The sequence below is a fragment of the Pogona vitticeps genome, chromosome 10 (assembly GCF_051106095.1).
Source record: "Pogona vitticeps strain Pit_001003342236 chromosome 10, PviZW2.1, whole genome shotgun sequence".
Classification (NCBI taxonomy): Eukaryota; Metazoa; Chordata; class Lepidosauria; order Squamata; family Agamidae; genus Pogona; species Pogona vitticeps.
Window position 1 is genome coordinate 9290837 of NC_135792.1, and position 15671 is coordinate 9306507.

At 47.1% G+C, this 15671-nt stretch overlaps 2 protein-coding genes and 1 long non-coding RNA gene across 4 annotated transcripts in view; 1 reads left to right on the top strand and 2 right to left on the bottom strand.

Annotated features, from left to right (window-relative positions):
* LOC144584427 (uncharacterized) overlaps positions 1-15671 on the bottom strand; it is a 678013-nt gene that overhangs the window by 503498 nt on the left and 158844 nt on the right. The gene's annotated exons all lie outside the window — the stretch shown is intronic.
* Positions 1-15671, bottom strand: part of GSE1 (Gse1 coiled-coil protein) — a 389126-nt gene that overhangs the window by 42917 nt on the left and 330538 nt on the right. For both annotated transcript variants that reach the window (XM_020808482.3, XM_020808480.3), the window contains exon 3: positions 4969-5187. In XM_020808482.3, the coding sequence (XP_020664141.3) occupies positions 4969-5187 (219 nt within the window). The remainder of the gene's footprint in view (positions 1-4968; positions 5188-15671) is intronic.
* On the top strand, positions 8634-15174 carry LOC140702166 (uncharacterized). Its single transcript, XR_012081229.2, has 2 exons — positions 8634-14732; positions 14838-15174. It is a non-coding gene; the product is annotated as an uncharacterized LOC140702166 (long non-coding RNA).

Below are 15671 nucleotides of genomic sequence, written 5' to 3' on the forward strand. Positions count from 1 at the left end.
TGTGGTGCGGTGGATAGAAGGTCGGGGCAAGAATCAGGAATTCAAATCACTGCTTGGCCATGGAAACTCACTGGTGTGTGGCAATGGCAAAACTACTCCTTAGATATCATGAATATCCTTTCATAGCACACAACAATAGTCTGGACCGAACCTTAGAATAATAATGTACGCTGGGCCTCCTCTGAATGCAGTCCTTCTCAGGGTTCACTATAACACTGCTGGATAAGGACTCTAGGAGAGGAACTGCTGGATCTTCACCCTTTCAACAGGCCAAAAGAGGCGTTCTTTCTCCTGGGAAATGTGACACTATTTCACATGCGCAGCCACTCCACATATACTGGCCTTTTGCTCCACACACCCCTTTGCTCTCTTTGCTGTAAAAGTTTCCACACTTCCTTCTTTTACACCTTCTTCTTGCCTGTACCTCCCAATATTCATAATCTCATACGAACCATCTTAGAGCTGATCCCTCTCAAGAAGCCAGACAGACGGAACACACTGAAGATGGAAAAAGGATTTTTTTTTTCTCCAATTAAATTACATGGCAGTTAAACATAAATCAATGGAGAAGAAAAAACCACTGCCACTTTTCATTAGTAACCCATTTTTGCTGGGGCAGATATTTGTATATAGCTTGCAAAAGCAAAAAAAAAGACTGCATCTGGGAGGGAGAACCTAAGCTGAAGAAGAGATCTGAGCACCAGGAAATCAATGTCAAAATCCTCTAATGTTGCTTTTGATGGGCTAAGCAGCAAGCCGCAGGAGGAGAGAAGAATAAAGATAACGAAAGGGAGAAAAAAAACCCCTAAACTATACTATACTAAAGAAAAAAACACCACCACACAATGGAGAAAATGGGCTGGAGGTGGTGGTGGTGGGGAGAGATGGACGGGTGAGCCATCTTCCAATCTATAGTGTTTCACAAATTGATTTCCCCTTTAGGTGGATGTGGAAGGGGAGGGAGGCACTCCCATTATCCAGATTGGATACTTCGGTGATTAACGCTTCCTGCAAAAAGGACCGGCAATTTCCAGCACAATAATACATTCTCTGCTACCTTTTCTCTTTGCTCAGAGCATTTTAGTGCCTGATTAGATTGCCTGTTCCATCTTTCCCTTATCTGAGCTCCTTAAAATGCTCTTCATGTTTATAGATTTCTCTCCAGAACTGGCACGGTATCCTCTCTGTTAGAGACTCAGAAACTATGATCTCTGAAGCCTGACACAAGAGAGCTGCAATAAAGGAATGCCTGGAAGCATGTACAGAGTGCACCACCTCCTTCTCTTGAGGAAACCACCATCAGCCCTTATCCTCCCCAGCTGGGATTAGGAGGAAGGATCTGTAAACCAAGCGGGGCATATTCCCAGCAGGCCTATGACAATGGATCCTTGGAAAAATTGACGGCTATTTGCTTTACATCATTTTGGTCCTGCTGCAAAGCTGACAGCACCTGCCATCCATTTAGATGGCAGTCAGTAGTCCCCAAAGGCTGTGTTTAGATCCTGGAAGTTTCCAGGTGGTTCTCTGAACTGTGAACACAGTCTTTTAGCCACCTTGGGAATACGAGTTTGCCCACCCGCATGTGAGCACCAAGCACTGCGATGTCACCAGCCTCAACTGACACGCTCTTGTCTGCTCCAATTTAGATACCATATTTTTCCATGTATATGACTATACCTTTGTCTAAAATCTTTAGACTAAAAATTGATGGTTGTCTTATACACGGAAATAAGCTGAGGAAAGAACAAAAATAAGTGGAGGGGAAAGCAGGGATCAAAGTGATCCTGCAAGGTTTTGATCCCTGCTTTCCCCTCCATTTGCTAAGCCCCACTTAGATTTCTTAATTTTGGGTTAGAAAAGTGGGGGGGCGTCTTATACATGGGGATGTCTTATACACGGAAAAATATGGTAACTGCTGCGCACAACAAAACCTCTGCTTAGAGAAAGGGCTTTCTGAAAGGAACCAACATGGGAGAGCAATCAAGTAGCTACTGCAACCCACTTTGGGTCCGAAATAGGTTCCAAGTCTGGTGAAGAGGTGGCTACTTCACAGGGGACCAGCAACAAAGGTTTATTATCATCATCTGCTTCCAGGAGTCCCTGCTTGTACGTGCTGCAATGTCAAATGAGAATGGAACGTCTGAGTATGCAGCCCCTGACACAGCAGATACAAGTAAGTGTTCTTAACTGAGCCAGTCCTTCTCTCATTCCTTCCTTCCCAGGAGAAGCCAGGTTTTGGCTACTGAAGTTTTAAGTGGCTCCGGAAGATGATGCTTCCAACTGGCGACAGCTGCAGGAGCTGTCATCCATCTTGCTTTCCAAGGGAAACCTCAGGTGACTGGGGAACTTCCCAAGGATCCAGGTAGCTTTCAAGAAGAGCAAGAGAGCAGCTAATGTTATGTATATGTGTGCAGGACTGGATCTGGTAGATATTCCTGAGAGCAGGGGCTAAAACATGTACTCCAAAGCACATGTCCCTCTTGTCCAGCACACTTCGCCTGTTTTGTGGGGAAACAAGTGCAACCATATCTTCTGTGGACACAACAATGTGCTTAAAGAGATTTTGTGGGTGGGTGTCCCAGAAGTACAGGTGGGGTTCAGGCTGTAGGAAAGGGGCCACAGTTCCATAGAAAGGCCCATCCATGGCATGAAGGAAGTTCCAGATCTAATCCTCAACACTTCCAGAAAAACGGAATCACCGGTAGCAGGTGATAGGAAAAACTTAGTGGAACGGTAGATCATGCTGGCTGGAATGGGTAAATAATTCTGCGCTGTTCAAGATACCTCCCTAAAGTGTTCCTCACATAACGGTTGTAAACTACCCCATAGCAGCATGTGAGTTGAAAGAAAGAAAGAATTCATGCAATGCATCCATTTCTAGGTTAGTCTTGTTTCTTTAACACTTCACTGGTGATCAGATGGAGACGTCTTGTTATAGGGCTTAGAGATTCAAGGCAGTCAGTCAATCATATCAATGTAAAGAAAAGATACCCAGATCTTGGTACACCCCTTGCTGCTTCTGCCTTCCCTGGCGGGAAGGGTTTCACCACCCTGCCCCCCTCTTTTCCTACAAGCAGGCCCCCCTCTGCTTCCCGACTAATTCCTACCTCCACCTCCTCCTGCTGGCTTCAAGGTGCCTGCCTTTAGCCGGGCTCCCATTAAATAGCCCATTAAAGAGAAAAATATTCAGATGTGCGTTTCACCATACTGGCACCCAGCAGCCGCTGACTTTGTTATTTAGTGGGGGAGCTTTGGATGGTGAAAGAACACATTTAGGAGCCTTAGGAAAAATAAAATTTCAATGAAGCATGGCAGCAGCAATGAGGCCTATTTGTGTGGGGGGGGGAGGACGGATTCTTTCTTGCGCTCACTCTCTGCTCCAGACTTTCTCTCGGGGTACAGCAAATGATATGGCATTTGGATTACTCCATCTGAATTGAATTTTTAAACTGCCCCCTCGAGACACAATGCTGAGGAAAGACATTAGCCCATCAAGCGGCAGAGGGAGAGAACAAAATCCGACAGCTAAAAATAAAACAAGCGCTTTAGCGGGAGGAAGGAGGGAGGTGTCAGAGGGCGACTGCGGATGGCAGAAGGCTGGCCATGGAAGCTATCAGGCAGCTGCCCAGCAGGTTTGGCGCCTGAGGGACACCTTGCCCATGGCTTGCTTTTCTCCACAATGCAGTCCCTCTTCAGGCGAGTGATTCTACTGTTGACATGGGAAACCCAAGCTACTAAGGCTTAACTTTCTTTCCAAACTACAAGCAGGAGGCCCTGTAGGAAGTATAAGACAGCTCATTTGATACCTCTGGATCTTTTTTCTCCTTTGACCATCATCTACAGCAGCCCTTCCTGGTAGTTGCACTTCTGTGGTCAATGCAGTGCCTAAGCCTGTGTTTATGAGCATGTGGCAAAACTGCAATATTTGATGGGACAACTACAGAGTCTTTTTGCACAGGTGAAAGAAGGGAATGAGCAGCAATGTGCAGAAAGATGTGGAGTTTCAGGTAGAGGAAGAACACATCCTGCAAGGGCCCCCTTTAGTTACCAGAACCCAAATTTGGCATCTGCCAGACAAAGAAGAACAAAGTACAAGGAGCAGTGTCATGGGATGGTTTGCCGGTCGTGTTTGGCCAAGGATGGTGGAATTCCTAAGGCCAGCCGGTGACTTGGATGGGGGAAAATGTCAGACTCTGCCCAACCCCTAATGAATGACAGGAATACATCTCAGGCAGTTCAGACAGGCCTGTTTCAGATGCACCTCCCCATAATCCGCATCTCTCAGCCTGCAGGAATCTTATTTCCTTGACATACAAAGGCCCTGTTTCACTGCATTTTCTGGTTGGAGGCCTCTGAACGTTCTCTTTTCTCAGGATTGGCTCTCCTCTACATTTTTATTTGTTATTTTTCTCTAAATATAAATGAATGCAGTATAAATTTTGAATGTTCTGAGTACATGCTGAATACAGGGCTCGGGAGAGCCAAGTTCAAATGCAACCTTGGGCATGCAGCTCACTGGGTGACCTTCCACCAGTTCTTCCATGTCTGCCTGACATTCCATGGAATGGAAGGAGGTGGGAAGGAGGAGAGCTGTGTACACTGCCTTGGGTTCAGTAGAGGAATGGTGGAATATTGTAAATACATTGTAAATAAATAAATAAATATGCATATAACTGAACAAAACCATAATAACATGCTTCGCTATTCATTTTCAAATGTAAGTGCTGTAAAATAATTATTTTCTTTCTCAAAGGGGTGAAATCAGGGGACTTGCAAGAGGGAGGAGCAGCAGAGAAACAGGTTTAAAAACAGAGGTACATCATCAAGACCACATACATCAAAGTATCATTGAACTCAGAGAATGAGTTGCTCCCTGCTTCTGCCATAGATATCTTTTGCCAACCCCTCCTGGCTGGTTCCCCTCTACCTTCTGGGTCCCTTCTGGGTCACATCCTTCCTCGCTCTTACCTCTGGGTTCCTCGGCCTGTTTGGCAAGCTTGCGCAGGGCGGCGGCAAAGCTGGACGAGGGCGCAGATTGGACTGACAAAGTGCTGTTGGCTGCAGGGCTGCCACTGGGCACAAGGGAGCCATTGAGAGGAGAAGGGGTCAGGGGGCTGACGGTGGCGGTGGTCCGAGTCGCTGTTGAGAGCATTCCTAGAGAAGGTGACTTTGGCTCATGGCTCATGCCTGAAACAATGAAAAGAAGAATCCACGTCACACTGGGAGAGAAGGAGTCAAGTCACATCACCCCAGAGAGTCAAACCTAATATTGAAGGCACATTTAGGGGTCGGCTGTTGGCCCAAGAGCAGGGCAAGAGGGCAGGGTGAAGAAACAGGAAGGACAACTGCCTCCAGCTCTTTGCATCTACCATCAGGAAGAGGCACGTCCGACTCTGGTCGGGCAACATTTTGCAGCTGGTGGGCAGAAGATGCTTCACAAAAGGAGAACCATTTTAGAACCCCCTTCAGACAGAAGAGAGATGGACAGGTGTATACAGAATACGTGGCAGGGGTGGGGAAAAGATGAATCCATGTCACAGGACAGCCAATCACCCTGCCACTGCATTGGCTCTCACATAACATCTAGAGTTGTAATTTATCACACATCTTGTTAAGGGAAAATGTAGAAAATAATCACTGACATAGATTGGGGAGTGCAGAGAGGGGAGAAAGACTGATCATGTGAGTTGCCATCTTTCCTATATGTCTCGTGGTCCTGGAGGCAAAAGGGCAAACTGGAGATTATCCAAGCTGTGGTCAGTATGGGTGTATTTGGCCCTCCGGATATCCTACAACTACCCTAGTACCTGGTCATTGCCCATTATGGTCAAGCCTGACAGCTGCAGACAAAGGGCTGGGAGTGCCAACGGTTCCATAACCTTGCCCTAAACCCTTCTTTTGGCATGCTGGTCACAGACCTTTCCCTTTGCAGGGTTCATTTCAGGAGAAAACATCACCTAACCCTGATCCAACCTCACAGCTGCAGGCCATGGCACCGAGCCCTCAAGAATGTGGTACAAGCAAACAGGTCCTCTTGGAAGAGAGGTTCCCCTATGAGATAAGGTCCACATGGAAATGGCATGGCTGTTCTCTTCAATAAAGTATAGTACTGTCTGAGGCTGGCCCCAGAAATGAAAGTGGTCATACACAACCAGCAAAGAGCCCTGCCACAGGTCCCCAAAGCCTCATTCATGTCCCTAGCTTGTGGGCTAGCCCACGCCAGCCGGAAGTGCAGAGGGAGAAGGCCTCTTCCATACTGTAGTCACAAAAGCACACAGGCAAAGCAACAACACCTATACACCAGAGACCTGCTGATCAGGCATAGTCTTCCCCCTTGGGCTCACCTCAGAAACCCCTTGCTAGGTCCCCTGGCTTCTGAAATGCAGAGGGAGAAAACGTGCCCTTGAGCAACAAAGCCTCTGACTGTGTTCCCAGAGAGAGAGAGAGAGAGAGAGAGAGAGGAGACAACATGGAAACTTGCAGTTTTCTTCCTCTTCTGGCAGAGAGAACCCACCTTTGACTCACAAGAGCATGGCTCTGAGGCAGAAAGAAAGCAGCTCCCCTTCCCTCCCGTCTGCTGCCTTTCCAGTCTGGTTTGGAAACGAGAAAAAGGAGGAAAAAAAGAACCCAAGAAGAAAAGGCAAGCTAAGAGCTGTTTGCAGGATCTCAAGCCTGAGGCGAAGAGAATTTTTGCCTTCCGGTGGGAGTCACAAGTTGCCAGTAACAATCTGCCTGCATGCTTAGCCTTGAACCTCTTCAGAAGACACATCCCCAAAGAAACAGGAAAAGGAGAAACACAAACATAAACAGAGCGAGAGCGAGAACAATATCTCCAAGCATCACCTGTCTTGTGCAAAGAACCATGTTAAGGAGATCAAAGCAGTGATACAGTCTGGGCCTGAGGACAGCTCATGGTTTTTCAGTCTGCTTGGAAGTTGGAGGAAGAACTTGCACTGAACAGAGGTCTAACATTCAAGGATATAATTCCAGCTGAGCAGAAGGGATCCTGTAGGGGCATGTGATGCCCACTGGGGCTGGTGGGAAGGCAGGAGGATCAGCAGAGGTAGAGCCAAGTACATATAGGCTGAAATCCTGTTGTGCAGAGCTGGAAATGATATAAACTTACAGCAAATTGGAAGCAAATTATTCTAAGTTTAAAATATTTCCATAGATGTTATTTGTTGCATACTGAATCGCATAACTCAGAATGCAACAAATAATTCCCATGGAGATTTCTTAACTTATGACAATTCGCTTCCAAGAGTTACATAGTTTATGTACCTGTGTAGCATGATTTTGGCCATAGTTTGTACCCAAGCTCCCTGCTTATGTGGCCTATCTTAACCTTTTCTCATGTGTTGGAAGGCGCAGTGCGAATTAGGTGGGTGATACCCATCTGTCAGGTCAGTAGAATTATTCCTGGGGCTCAAAGCATGTGCCAGCTGGTGCATGTGGCTTTACTACATACCTCTAATGAATTTGCCCATAGGTGAGGGCACCTAGCAAGTTCATATTAAACTACATATGTGGGAGCAGAATCCTAAGCTAGGATGTGCTACACTGAGTGCATTCATAAGATGTGTGGTATTACATGCACTGAAATCATAGTGCCCCAGGTTCTTGTACCTGGCAGTACCTCTGACAGATCTCAGGCATATCAAGATTTTCATTCTGGGGTTTGCTGGCTGACCCACATTGTCTAGCTAAGAAGAAACCTCCTACAGCAGGCAAGCTGCCATTTCAAACCTATGAGCTGTCCAGGTGTCATATGGTCCCAGATAATCTGCAACACAGAGATTGTATGGACCCACTGCAGGCCGTCTACTGAGTACAGCCCAGGTCCCATTGATCCTGGAGGCTGAATGAACCCTGCTGTGTCTCTCAGAGGAAAAGGGCCGTGCATAGAGAGCTGACAGTCAAACAGACCTCGCAAGAATTGACTGGAGCTGCAGGTAAGAGCTCAGCTAGGAGGAAGCAGGTACACCTGTGGTTTCCAGCCTTGGGTCCGCAGATGTTCTTGGACATTCAAAATTCCCAGAAGCCTTCACCACCAACTGTGCTGGTCAGAAGTTCTGGGAGTTGTAGTCCAAGAACATCTGGGGAGTCAAGATTTGGAACCACCGGGGTACAAGAAAGCCACTTTCCACCATCACCCATAAGTGATTACTGTGGCTACTTTTTGCTACTTACACCATCTTAAAAATCCACGACTGTATTCTGACCACTTCAAACTGTCAAAAGCTTATAGAGGAAGGAGAATCACACTGCAGAAAATGAGTCTTAGAAAAGTCATGAGTTACCTCAGAGACACCCCCCACACACACACACTGTAACTGTTTACTGGGTTTGTCCTTCTCGGAGAATCACAGAATTGTCAGGCAGGAGGATCCCCAAAGATCATGTAGTTCACACCAAGTGGAACCGTCCGTTTCTCTACCCCCTACTACATTTAAATGAGGTAAGAGAGAACTTTAGCAGTTCGAACTAACAGGCCTTTATGGCATGTGTCAAATATTGTAGTCTAACCTCTGTTGTCTCACCTGTAGAGTTTCCCCAAACACCTTCCAAAACATTTCTGAATAGGCCCACTTTTTATTCCCCAGAAATCACTGCTCCTTCCCTCCTGAGTTCAATGGCGTATCCTTGTCTGTCCCTGCAAAGCCCCCATTGGCCATATCACCAAACAAACCCCATCCAGAACACCTCTGAATAAGCCTTGCATATCCTAGTACTCTGTGCTATGGCCCAGCTCCGTGAGTTCTGCTGCAGATCCCCAACCCGCCCTGGCAAGTCCTCTCCTTCTCCATCCCCAGATCAAGTTCCAGCTTAGGGATACCTATGAGTAGATGCTTGGGAACTCCTAGGCAGGGGGTGAGGGTGTCTCTTCCCTCGTTCCACCTCCCATTCCCTGTCCTCTACTAGCCAACAGTCCTCTTGTGTGGTTGCAATTTCCACTCTGCCAATGTCAGAGCTCCAGACTCTCACTACTGGAAACGTCAATGCTGATGTCAGGTCACTTAAAATAGAATTCCAAATGAACGGCTTCATTAGCTCTGCGAAAATTAACATAACTGTTCAGCTTGTACTGCGGGGCAAGGGGAGCGTGAGAGGGGCTCCCCTAGCATGACACTGATGCAGAAAGGTGACTCCAACAGATTGACAAGCGGGGGGGACTTCTCACTGCCACTGAAATGTCACAAGGCCTCACACTGCAAAGCCAAGGATAGAAACCTTTAGAACAACAGCTTTCCTCAAAATACCAGCCCTTCACAAGAAGGACTGGGATACAACTCCCAAGAAGCCCCCAGCCAGATAGGTTATGTTGTAGCGTTACAGATTTGGCAGGCACGAGGGTCGGGGGCTGGCAGGTTTGGAACGCTGAGGAGTAAGATGCTTTTGCTGTCTATCGAAGAGAGGACCAAGATGCAGAGTTTGCACACTAGGGATTTGGGCCTCCCAAAGCAATGTTCCCAAGAGTTACCATGGGGTGAATTCCCTTCTCACTCTTCATAGAATACAGTAACATTAATCCTCACCCAGCAGTAAGGTTGGCAAATCACAACATACTCAAAGGAATTATTTTTCTTTGTAGCAGGTGCACCAATTTTACAGCTTGGAGAAGCCTTTCACAAGAGCACTTGGCTTGTGAACAGGGATGGGAATGTGTTCACTGCATTGCAAGGCTCTGATTACATAGGCCTGAACATTCCTCCCTAGTGCACACTCGGAGTGGAGATGGTTGTTGTTCTGCGCCATCAAGTTGGCGCCAACTTATAGCAACCCTAATAGGGCTTTCAAGGTAAGTGGTTTTAAGGAGTGGTTTTACCAGTTCCACTCCACCAGTGAGTTTCTTTGGTTGAGCACGGATTCAAACCCTGTTCTCCAGAGTCCATAGTCTGTCACTCTATCCAGTACACCCCACTGGGAATCAGAGTGGGGACAGCAAATGTTGTTATATACAACTACCAGCAAAGCTCTTTACAGACTGATCTATGTGCCCCCTCCTTTTTGCCATTTCAGGAACAGCAAAGTTATGTCTGTTTGCTTTAAAAAGCTGTAAGAAAAAGCTCCACCCACTGCGTAAAGAAACCCTGCGTGTGGAAGAGCATCCAACCCCACCGTAGCTCTCCAGGCAACTAGAGGCTGGGCTAGCTGGCCATTTGCCTGGGTTCAAGATCTGCTGAGGTCTAATGTCCCAACAGTGTGAGTACTTCCACAAAATATCCAGTGCAGGTAGGATTTTCCGTTTGCATGTCCTACCTCTTACAGACTGACGGTCCTCACTGATGGTGTGAAGCCCCTAAAGAAGTGTGCATGTCCGCCATCGGAGGCCACTCTTGAACCTTACAAAACAGTAAGCAGCTGTCAATACCCACTTTTCTTGTGCAGCTGCTCAGAGCTCTGGGTAGCCTGGAACCATACTGCACAAATGGCAACAACTTTAGTACTATGCACAGAACCCAACAACTCATAATGGAAAGTTTCCTTTTTAAAAAAAAAAAATCAGTATTTGGGGAAGTGTCAGAATTCAGAGAAGATACCTGAAAAGGATTTCAAGTGCTGAGGGAATGATTGTTTGGAATTCTGCATGGGCCTTCTCCCCCTTCAAAGATCAAACAGTCTTATGCGAATTATGCAAAATAGGCCAACCTATGCAGAAATGATTTACTTGCAACAAAAGAAGCAGACTGCCTTTTTCTGGGCACCACAGAGATTTAGGGATGAGGCATCCCCTTCTAAGACCACAAATTGCCTGGGCTTGGCACAAATGCTGTGCTCCTTTATTTAAGCGGGATTTATCGGCTGTACATCTGCAAGAATGCCCACAAAACCTGTGCCATTGATTTTTTTTTCTGTTCATACAGCAGGATTGTTTTCAAGAAAGAGGCATAGGACAAGGACCTGTGCGAGACTGCCTCCCCACTTAAGCCTGACTTCTGGGCAATGTCAGTTCTGGAAGGGGCAAGCCAGTTCCACCAAGGGCATTCCCACACTGTTGTCATTTTAAGCAGCCCCAAGGTCCTCTGATTCAGAAACTGTTTAACTTCAGGTTCAGGGACTGACAGGTGATAAAGAGTGGAATGAGGTGGGAGGGTGGCAGAAGTCTAGGCTTTACTCGGCAAAAAATCTTCTGGAAAGAGAAGGCTGAAAGGCAAGTCTCTGAACCAGGTCTCTCAGTGTTAAAAGATGGGCTGGATTTAAAGGTCCAACACTGATTAAATGTCACCAGATGCCACCCCCACTCCTTCCTCCCCTGCTGTGACCCTGGAAGGCTCTAGGCTTGGCCCCCGCCCTTTCCTTTTTGCCCTCATTATCTAAGTATTTATTAAGTCAGGCACTTCTGTAACTATTGACTGGGCTCTTGCCTGCACAATCAGCTCATGTAAATTCATTCACACAGCAGCTGGGGATCAAAGCTGCACATGGAGGATGGTGAAAGGAGGCTGGGCTGGAATGAGAAGCAGGGAGGCCCTGGATCTCTTGTGCAGTTGCGAGACATGGGAAACAAGGAGCTGCCTGGGAGCAGTCAGTTCCCAAAGGTGGGAAAGGCTCGCTCTGTTCCTAAGGGTGGGCTGGGCCCTCCAGGTCCATGGCAACGCAGGACACGCTCCCTGAAGCACACCTCATAATTTCCAGACTGGTTCATAAACACCGGCCCAGGGACTGACATTCACCTACGTATGCACGGAGGGGAGTTCTTCTGCATTTGGATGCTGCTAGCATGTCTGCTCTCTCACAATGTCAATCCACAGATCCTTCTACTGAAAGGTTGCGCTCTGTAAGCTGAAACACCTGCCTGTTCTCATCTTTAAATGAGAACAAGACCTTGGAAACCTATACAAACACACATGCCTTTCCCAATAAACCTAAGGAGACCTTTGTGCAATATTTGGGAACCTTTTGGGGGGGGGGGCTTCATTCCTCAAAGACCACTGCTGGATAGCTCAGTAGTTGAGGCATCTGGCTGCGGAGCCAGAGACTGGCAGTTTGATTCCCCGTTGTGTCTCCTTAACAAAGGCTGGACTCGATGATCCACAGGTTCTCTTCCAGCTGTCGTTGTTACCTCTAGGATAAGCTATTTTGATGATGTGTCCAGAAGGGCAGACCTTCTAGTTTGTAGTCTGTCTCAGCAAAAACAAGCAAGAGTTCCATGGCACCTCAGACTGAAGTCATGAAATCTTACACCAAATAATACTTGTTAGCCTTTCCGGCGCCACGAGAGTCTGTTTTGATGAAGATGTGCAAGTAAAGAGCAAGTTGCTCCTACTCTACTAAACATGGCATCTGTGTCCCTCCCCATGCACCCCCCAATGCCCAATAAGCGGCTCAAGAAGCATTACTTATCAGCACTGTGCCTGCCTCCTGCGGATTCCGTAATTACCGCTCCTTTCATCTCCAGCTCTTCGCAGACATCAGGCCCTCGGCCTGCTCCTTTGGTGCTCTGTAATTACCAGTTAACAGCTCCGATGCATTTTCTGCAGGTCCCTGTTCAAGCGCCAAATCCAGCCTTCCTTTCCCCTCGACAACCCCCTTTGGGCTAATTATACCTTGGAAAACAGAGCTCAGCAGGAGCCCCCCCCGCCCAAAATTCAGCTGCTGGCCCGAATCCCCTAATCGCCCCTTCTCAGTCATTTTTCATTACTAAAGAAAGAAATGTTGGTGAACAAATATGGGACACCCCTGAGCCGTGGGCACCTGGGGCTCTCCCCTGCAAATTTCCTGGGAACATGCCTTGCCTGCAGAGTGATGCAGAGCCCCTCCCTGCTCCTCTAGCTGTCCTCTTTGCGTGCTCATGCGCACATGGGGGGGCGCCCTGGTTTAGGAAGAGGAAAGCACACAATGCTCGGCTGATCAGCATGGCCCAAGACACTTCAAAATATGTCAATTCTCTGCAATGTTTCTCCCAGTCAGGGTGCCAGGTAGCCACCCTCCCAAAGCATTCAGCCAAGGGACAAGGAAGAGGCAAAGCAGCTGCACTGGAAACAGAGTGAGTCCGACAAAGGGAACCTGCAACCCATTCTCAGAGCCCATTTAAATTGCAAATCCTAAAACTGGTCTAAGATTATTTATTAATTTAACTAATTATTTCATGGAGGTGGTGGAGGGCCTGATTCACTCTGTCCATTGTTTAAAGTGTGGAGAATTCTATGATGAAAAAGCCCTAACCCTCCACAGAGTTAACAATTCCCGGGGCTCCCATACTGGGTATCACAACAGTCATGCATGAAACTTGCATTTCTTGTGGCTCACTCAAGGTTCCTTCCAGTAAGGGACAGGACACATCTCACAATGCAGTGTTCATGTTTCCTTTTTCTCAACCAAATACGGCTCCACCCTCAAAAGCTGCAAAGTGACAAGGATCCTTATTTTCGGCCTTGTTTGCATGGTGTTAGGTTTCCTATTCCAGTTATGAATCGTTGTCCTGTCCATTTGTTCTCGCTTGGGCAACATCAGGGTTTCATTCCTTAAGAATCCTTTCATCTCTGCCCTTGCAAACCCCACTCTCTAGCACAAAAGTCATGTGAGTTTTCTGGAATGACTCTCTGATTGTCAGCACAGAGTTCCTGCCTTCGGCAAAAGCATCTGTACACACAAAGCAGGTTTAAGATATATTTACTCAAGACTACAACGTGTCATTTTTGCGCTGGGTTCCTCAAAACCTTGTAATGAAGTCAGAAGGCAGTTGGGCAGCTATTTCCCATTTATTCATAGCTTGTCTGTTGGCCAAGAGGTTTCAAAACGAACCCTTCAGGCATTAGGGCTTGATCCTTTGCTTACTGAAATCTCCTCCTTTTCTTGCATCATGCGCAGCTCCGCTCCCACTGCATTCCAGAAGCGGATGCATCAAACAAGGCACAGTAACAACAGCCACAAGTCGCCCACTCATCCCAACTAGAAGTTCCTGCTTTTAGCTTTCTGATAAGCAGGTCCCTTCCTGTCGCCTGGAGATACCACAAGGATCCAGAAGAAGCACTTCCATCAGATAATCTCTCTCTCTCTCTCTCTCTCTCTCTGAAGTCCTCCAGGTGCAGAAACTGTTCTGGCACTCTTAAGTGCTCCTGAGGTGTGTGCAAGAGACAAGTCTCAAAACGCCCATGGAAGGCAGAGAACTGGGAATCTAGCAAAGAAGCAATTCAAAAGGTGAACATATGATAACACTGGAAAATGCTGCAGCAAAATCTACCAAGAGTCTCGTTGTGATGTCCACAAATGCTTAACCCAAAGAAAACTTGTTATTCTTTAAGGTGAGACAACGTTCTTTGCCAGTTTTGTTGCAACGGACTACAGAATAACATGGCTATTCTAGAAATTACTGGAATGTGCATTAAGATACAAGCTGGAGAGTGTGAGGGGCCTGCAAGGCCACCCCTCAGGAACAACATTTGTGCTATGACATCAATGCAAACTCTGTAGTGTCCAATTCTGTCCTTTCAATCCTTATCTTTAAAGAGAGGTGCGAGATATTAGCTCTTGAAGCTGTAAATGAAAGCACGTTACCACTAAAGATACAGCTGTCCCCAGCACACTTGTTAGTAGGTGAAATTACTGTGCTCTGTATCTGTGCCAGACTTTCACTGACACGCCTTCCCATGTACATATCACTCCTTTTCTCTGATTCATAATTCCTTATTTCCTATTTCAACAATTTTTCTAAGGAGGGATATCCTTGCTTGTTAGGCGTTTGCCAATACGAAGCTTCCCATCCCCCAAGAAAAATGTACAAGTAAAGGGTAAGAATTCTCCATATTTTGTTATTTATTCTACTTGCAGGATACAAAGTTCATCTTTGTTGTTTATGTGTTTGTTTTTAATGTACCATTTTACTTTTCTTGGAGCTGTTTCTAAATGGCAACAAAAATCCTAACTGAGGCCCTTAGCAGTGCGCTCTGCAAGGCCACCAAGGGAATTGGCCATGGTCAGAACAGACACGCATGGCCTAATCCCTATGGGCTCGTCTCCAAGCCTCTGCATGGCAGAGCAAGGCTCCAAAACTGGAAAACAAGACTACAAGCAACAGGAGCTTGGCCTCAGTGGACTTCATTCCATTGCCGAAGCCCTTTCATCTTGTCTCGCACAGCCAGATATAACATATGTGATGAAGATTTTGGGGTAAGCCAGAAGCCTGCCTGCTTCCATCAGCAGAAACTATTTCTAATAAAAAGCATCCTCTTACCTAGTTTTGCTCTCTCTTGTTCTCTGTGAGCAACCAAGCAAGGGTTCTCAGTTGGACATCCTTCCCGCGCAAGCCAGATTTGCAGGAGGCTTTGCCTCCCTTACAGAGGCCAGTCTACCCATCTCTCTCTTCTGTCTCCTGATAGCCTGGCCTTCCCCTCCTCTGCCTCCCCTCTTTTGCCCAATAACAGAAGCTCTTTTCCCTGCAATGTTATCTCAGACGGGAACAGCACTTAACTGCTGCAGGCTCGGGAGCTCACACTTCCCCTCCCTCTCCGGATCGGGCATGCCCAAGCTCAGCCCCTCTTGCTTCCCAAGCAACAGAATTCAATTAATCCATCAGAAAGACACCCACCTCCGAAAAGGCAGTGGGGTAAGAGTGCACTGCGGGCTAATCGAATCAGGCCCATTCAATTAAGCCACCCAGGAAGAATGCATGGAGATCAGCTCAGGCTAAGGGGCTGAGAATCAGGCAGTGCTTTTTAAAGGCAGAGAGA